Consider the following 7,299-nt stretch of genomic DNA (forward strand, 5'->3'; position numbering starts at 1 on the left):
ATTCCTGACTAGATCAGGTTGCTCAGAGCCTCATCCAGCCTGGCCTTGAACACTTAGTCTTTATATTAAAGACTATTTTGACATTGAAGAGCTTGGGGTTGGGAATGATACAGTTGAGTATCTATGGATAAGGATCAGAGGATAGGCCTGTAGGGGTGACATCCTGGTGGGGGTCTGTTATAGACCGCCTAATCAGGGTGAAATGAAGGACGAGGCGTTCTATGAGCAGCTTGAGCGAGTCGCGCAATCGCCAGCACTCGTTCTTGTGGGAGACTTCAACTTCCCTGATATATGCTGAGAATATCATACAGCGCAGAGGAAACAGTCCAAAAGGTTCCTAGAGGGTGTGGAAGATAGTTTCCTTATGCAGCTGGTACGAGAGCCTACCAGGGATAGTGACCTGATTGACCTACTCTTTACTAACAGAGAAGGACTGGTGGGAGGTGTGAAGGTTGGGCACTGTCTTGGGCAGAGCGACCATGAAATTGTAGAATTCTCTATTCTTGGAGATGTCAGAAGGATGACTAGCAGAACGGCTATCCTGAACTTCAAGAGGGGGGACTTTGACTTGTTCAGGACACTTGTTGCGAGGGTCCCTTGGGAGTCGCTCCTTAAGGGTAAAGGGGTCCAGGAAGCCTGGACGCTCCTCAAGATGGAGATCTTAAAGGCACAAGAACAGGCTGTTCCTGAATGTCATAAGGCGAGCCGTAGGGGAAGAAGACCGGTGTGGATGAACCGGGAACTATTGTTGAGGCTCTGGAAGAAAAAGAGAGTCTATGTCCTCTGGAAGAAGGGACAGGCTACTCGGGAAGATTGCAAACAAGTTTCTAAGGTATGCAGGGAGGAAGTTAGGAAGGCAAAAGCTCAGCATGAACTCAGATTGGCCACTGCAGTAAAAGAGAAGAAGAAATCCTTTTACAAATATATCAGTGGCAAGAGAAGAAACAAGGAGAATTTACACCCTTTACTTGATGCAGCGGGGAATGTGACCACTGAGGATAAGGAGAAGGCTGAGGTCCTCAACTCCTTCTTTACTTCTGCCTTTAATAGGCAGATCAGTTATCCTCAGGGCACTTTATGCCCTAATCTGGAAGTCTGGGATGCCAGGCCAAGTACACCCCCTGTGGTACAGGTGGAGACAGTTAGAGAGCTCCTTCTCCATCTGGACTGCCACAAGTCCATGGGACTGGACGGGCTCCATCCTAGGGTGCTAAGGGAGTTGGTGGGGGTGATTGCCGAGCCGCTCTCGGCCATCTACCAGCGCTCCTGGTTATCTGGGGAGGTCCCGGAGGACTGGAGGCTTGCCGATGTGACTCCCATCTACAAGAAGGGCCGTAAGGAGGATGCGGGGAACTACAGGCCTGTCAGCCTGACCTCAGTACCCGGGAAAGTTATGGAGCAAATCATCTTGGGTGAGATCACTTGGCATATGAGTGGCATCCAGGGGATCAGGCCCAGCCAGCACGTGTTCACGAAAGGCAGGTCGTGCTTGACCAACTTCATTTCCTTTTACGACTGGGTGACCAGACTGGTGGATGAGGGAAAGGCTGTTGATGTGGTCTACCTGGACTTCAGCAAAGCCTTTGACACGGTCTCTCACAGTATTCTCTTACGGAAACTGGCTGCCCGTGGACTGGGTAGGTATACCCTTCTTTGGATAAAGAACTGGCTAGGGAGCCATGCCCAGCGGGTAGTAGTTAATGGAGTCAAGTCCAGCTGGCAGCCTGTTACAAGTGGTGTCCCCCAGGGGTCGGTACTTGGGCCCATCTTGTTCAATATCTTTATTGATGACCTAGACGAGGGGATTGAGTGTACCCTCAGCAAGTTTGCAGATGACACCAAGTTGGGTGGTGGTGTTGATCTGCCTGAGGGTAGGGAGGCCCTTCAGAGGGATCTGGATAGGCTGGATCGCTGGGCTGAGCTGAATGGGATGAGGTTCAACAAGGACAAGTGTCGGGTCCTGCACTTTGGCCACAATAACCCCATGCAGTGCTATAGGCTTGGAGCTGAGTGGCTGGAGGACTGTGAAGACGAAAGGGACCTGGGGGTGTTGGTTGATGCTCAGCTGAACATGAACCAACAGTGTGCCCAGGTGGCCAAGAGGGCCAACGGCATCCTGGCCTGCATTAGAAATAGTGTGGCCAGCAGGAGCAGGGAGGTAATCATCCCCCTGTATTCGGCGCCGGTGAGGCCGCACCTCGAGTATTGTGTTCAGTTTTGGGCCCCTCACTACAAGAAAGACATTGAAGCCCTGGAACGTGTCCAGAGAAGGGCAACAAAGCTGGTGAGGGGTCTGGAGCACAAGTCTTATGAGGAGCGGCTGAGAGAGTTGGGATTGTTTAGTCTGGAGAAGAGGAGGCTCAGGGGAGATCTCATTGCACTCTATAGCTTCCTGAAGGCAGGTTGTGATGAGCAGGGGTTTGGCCTCCTCTCCCAGGCAACAAGCAGGACCCGAGGAAATGGCCACAAGTTGTACCAGAGGAGGTTTAGATTGGACGTGAGGAAAAACTTTTTCTCCCAAAGAGTGGTCAGACACTGGAATGGCCTGCCCAGGGAAGTGGTGGAGTCACTGTCCCTGGCAGTGTTCAAGAGGCGGCTTGATGAGAAGCTACAAGATATGGTTTAGTAGCTGTGGCAGCAATGGTAGTGGGAAGACGGTTGGACTAGATGATCTTATAGGTCCCATCCAACCATGTGATTCTATGATTCTATGATTCTATGAAATACTGATCCAACCCACTTATTTTCACACACAGTAGATGCCTCTCCAGCACTGTTGGTTTCCATGGGTACTCTGGACTGCCAGCTAGGAACTGATATTTGTGACAAAAGCATTGGTGCACACTCAAATGGAGTCCTGTGTGCAGTTTTGGAACTCACCATTTTAAAAGAAAGTGAAGGTCCTTTAGTGTGCCCAGAAGAAGTCAACAAAGTTGGTGAAAGGGCTGGAAGGCATGTGCTATGAGGAGCGGCTGAGGACTCTGGACTTGTCTAGTTTTGGGAAAAGGAGACCGAGTCACCAATCTGACTGCCTTCACAATGAAGCAACAGCATTTGTGCATGAGGGGAGAATGGTGGATGTTGTTCACCTGAACTTCAGCAAGATTTTTGATATGGTCTCCCTCAATATTCTTGTACCCAAGAGAGGACATTACAGTCTGGAAAGGCAGAGAAACAGGTGAGCCAAACAGCAGTTGGACCCTCTCAGGCTGAGGGAGCAATGCTGAAGGGGTCATACCTTACCTGGAGGCCACTGGGACATAGTGGGACATTTTGGGGCAGCACAGAAAACTCTCCTGTGCCCTGTGCAGTTTAACACCTGTATCCATGGCCCAGAGGAGGCAACTCTCACCGTTTTTAACAAGAACAAATGCCGGATTCTGTACCTGGGATGAAATAGTGCAAGGCACAAGAATAGACTGGAAGAGGAGTATCTGGGCACGAGCCCTGTAGAAAGGGATCTGGGGGTGCCGGTTGACAGCAGGCGCAATGTGAGTGAGCTGTGTGCCCTGGCAGCCAAGAGGGGAAACTGCATCCTGGGGTGCAGCAAACACAGTATGGCCAGCCAGTCCAAAGGGGTGACTATCCCGCTGTGTTCAGCATTGGTGCCACCTGTAAGCAACGTTGGTGCTACTGTGTGCAGGGCTGGCCCTCACAATTTTAAAAGGAGGTGAAAGTCCTTGGATGCATCCAGAGGAGGTCAAGAAAAGAGTTGAAAGGACTGGAAGGCATGTCCTGTGAGGAGTGGCTGAGGACTCTGGACTCTTCGAGTTTTGAGAAAATGAGGCTGTGAAGCTACCTCATCACTCTCTACAGCTTCATGACAACAGGAAGTCAACAGGGAGGTGCTGAGTTTTTTCATAGTAGGCTTTCTTGCTTGGTCAGCTCTGAATTAGTTAGGCATTTCAAATAAATGATTGTTTTAAGTGCCTTCCTACTGAACCATCCTATTCTGTTCTATTCTATTCTATTCTATTCTATTCTATTCTATTCTATTCTATTCTATTCTATTCTATTCTATTCTATTCTATTCTATTCTATTCTTTGCAAGGTCCTGCGTATGGGTCAAGGATATCCCAGACAAAATCCAGGCTGGGCAGAGAGTGGATTGAGAGCAGCCCTGAGGAGAAGGGCTTAGGGGTGCTGGTGGATGAGAAGCTCAACATGAGCTGACAATGCGCTCTTGCAGCCCAGAAAGCAAACTGCATCCTGGGCTGCATCAAAAGAAGTGTGGCCAGCAGGTCGAGGGAGGGGATTCAGCCCCTCTACTCCACTCTGGTGAGACCCCACCTCAGTACTGCATCCAGCTCTGGAGCCCTCAACATAAGTAGGACATGGCCATGTTGGAGAGAGTCCAGAGGAGGCCACAAAGATGATGAAAGGGCTGGAGCACCTCTCCTGTGAGGACAGGCTGAGAGAGGTGTGGCTATTCAGCCTGGAGAAGAGGAGGCTCTGGGGAGATCTTACAGTAGTCTTCCAGTACCTAAAGGGGGCCTACAGGAAAGAGGGGGATAAATATTTTTGCAGGGCTTGTTGTGAAAGGATGAGGGGTAATCGTTTTAAAGTAGAAGGAGGTAGATTCACAGCTGATAGAAGGAAAAAAATTTTGCACTGAGGTTGGTGGAACACTAGAACAGGTTGCCCAGAGAGGTGGTGGATGCCCCATCCCTGGAAACATTAAAGGCCAGGCTGGATGAGGCTCTGAGCAACCTGATCTAGTCGGGGATGTCCCTGCCCCTGGCAGGGGGGTTGGACTAGATGACGTTTAAAGATCCCTTCCAACCCAAACTATTCTACGATTCTATCATTCAGTTCAATACTATTCTATATATACACCTGTACAGGGAGGATTCCTCCAGCAGCTGGACTCAGGCATTCAGTCACCTCAGCAGCTGCCCCTGGATATCAGCTTCCTCAGTTGAAGGCACCTGGACATAAAAGTCTCCGAGGCCACAGCCACTTTCCAGATACTGGTACAGACCACCCCAGTCACACATACACTTTTGTGTCCACTCACTCCAGACTCTCAGTCGCTGGCACTAATGACATACTAGTGATCCCCTGGTCCTGCTCCAGTTGCTGCACTCACACTTGTGTACTCATTCATGCAGAAGAGAGATTCTCTCACACAGGAATGAGTTAGAAATTAAGTTTAATGAGAGTATGGGACAGACTGCACGGGTCAGTGTCCTCCCATAAACATCCCGTAATAAGTCCTCTCCAATCCAAAAATGCTCTTTCCCTGCATCCCATGATATGTCTTACACTCCAGGCAACAAGGCCCTCAGTCCAAATGGTGATCCAGAGAGCTGATCTCAGAGACTCATCCCAACGGCTTTCCCTCCTGGACCACAGGGCTGACGGCTCTTGCAGGGCAGCCCTGGAAGGAGCTGGGACAAGATGTTTATTCCTCAGGAGCCTGTAATTTGGGTTCCCACCTGCCACTGTGCCTCTGTGCTCCTCTTAGTTTGTGGAGATGGGCTCTTGATGCACAGGTGGTTCTCCTGTGGTGTGCCTGGGAGCAGCCAGGGCAGGGCATTAACTGACTTACTCCTCCTGTCATTGTTTGTGCCTTCTTCTTGTGTGCAGATGAGCTTCTTATCACTTAACTCTACACAATACAGCAAGAACATCTATCACCTGAGGCATCTCAGGTGTTTGGACATTACATACATCTGCACTGGTATTATTCAACACGTGACAGCAGCTCATTGGAATTGCTGTCCAGAAATGCATCACGATCAGGGGAAAAGCTGTGGTGTAGCACAGGCAATGGCTTCCTTCAGGGCCAGTCTCACAACCTTGTTTCTAAGACTGTAGATGAACGGGTTTAAGAATGGATACAAGACAGTGTTCAGCAAAGCTACAACTGTGTTTGTCTCCAAGGAAACATCTGTGGAAGGACGCACGTAGAGAGCAATGCAGCTCCCATATGCAATGGCCAAGGTGGTGAGATGGGAAGAACATGTTGTAAAAGCTCTCTTCCTCCCAGAGGCTGCTGGCAGGTGTAGAACAGAGAAAAGGATGCCCGAGTAAAATGCCAGAGTTAAACATAAGGAACCCAGTATGAAAAATGAAAACAAAACAGAGTCTGTTTTCCAAAGAAGGCTGGTGTCAGAGCAGGACAATTTGAATAAGGGGGAGTTGTCACAAAAGAAATGGTGGATCTTGTTTGAGCCACAGAAAGTCAGCTTGGAGAGGAGGACCAGGTGGTAACTCATGAGTGTGACACCTGTGACCCAAGCAGCAACAACCAGGTGGATGCAGAGCTGAGGCTTCATGATGGCGGCGTAACGCAAAGGCTGGCAGATGGCAACATAGAGGTCAAAGGACATGACAACAAGTAGAACGAGTTCTGTACAGCCCAGCGCAAAATAGAAATAGGATTGGGCAAAGCAGCCGCTTAGTGAGATTGTTCTCCTGCCAAAACCCAGGATCAGCAACAATTTGACACTTGTGGAGGACGTAAACCAGATTTCCCAGAAGGAGAGATTGCTGATGAAAAAGTACATGGGGGTTTGCGGGCGGGGATCCACACACACAAGGAAAATGATAGTTGTGTTCCCCATCACTGTTGTCAGGTATACGAGCAGAAGGAGCAGAGACAGAAACAGTTGCAGTCTTTGATCAAGCCCTGAGAAACCCTCCAGGATGAACTCAGTAACCGCAGTTCCGTTTTCTGGTCCCGTGCTGAATTTCAGTTCATCCTGCTGGGACAGGAACATGGTAATGAACAAGCATGGTGCTTTCATGCTCTGGAAGTAAAGTTCTGTCCTTCCTTTTCTGCTTCTTTCACTTCCTGCTGTCTTCCTATGTAACACAGGCAGAGACAGTCCTTCAGGCATTTTTCATATCTTAATTTTCCTGGTTTACATTTTAGTTACGGTCCTCAGATAAGTTGTTCTTTCTACCTTTTTCAAACACTCACAAAGGATTATTTCTCCAGAACAGAGGATTTTAAAGTGGCTGTTAACTATTTCACCCCATTCCTGGGAAATTCCAAATCCACTCAGACCCGTTGCAAACATCTATCACACTTACATGCAAAATTTTTCTATTGAAAAAATGTTAAACCATCAAATCAAATCTAATGAAATACATGTAATGAAAGCTATTCCTTCCGCATTTCAGTACTTGCCTTTTTGGACTTGTAATCTCGGAGAATTCTGTTGATTTCAAAGTAAGATCAAGTATCTTTTTTGGAATCCCTGGCTTTCTTCCACAACTTCCTGCTCTCTGTTTCTTCAGGAAAGCGAAAGAGGGTGGATCAGGGACCAAGTACAGCTTGCCTTCTTCAGT

The 7,299-nt window shown here is 48.8% G+C and overlaps 1 protein-coding gene across 1 annotated transcript; it reads right to left on the reverse strand.

Moving 5' to 3' along the window:
* Positions 1-5,741: 5,741 nt before the first annotated feature.
* LOC147596461 (olfactory receptor 6E1-like) lies at positions 5,742-6,725 on the reverse strand. The gene has a single exon (XM_086771186.1). The coding sequence runs from the start codon at positions 6,723-6,725 to the stop codon at positions 5,742-5,744; it is 984 nt and encodes a 327-aa protein (XP_086627312.1).
* Positions 6,726-7,299: the final 574 nt, after the last annotated feature.

This window comes from Chlamydotis macqueenii, chromosome Z (genome assembly GCF_036417535.1).
Source record: "Chlamydotis macqueenii isolate bChlMac1 chromosome Z, bChlMac1.mat, whole genome shotgun sequence".
Taxonomy (NCBI): domain Eukaryota; kingdom Metazoa; phylum Chordata; class Aves; order Otidiformes; family Otididae; genus Chlamydotis; species Chlamydotis macqueenii.

Excerpts from the sequence above, each read along its gene's own strand:
- LOC147596461 (XM_086771186.1), bottom strand. The coding sequence starts at position 6,725 with ATGTTCCTGTCCCAGCAGGATGAACTGAAATTCAGCACGGGACCAGAA.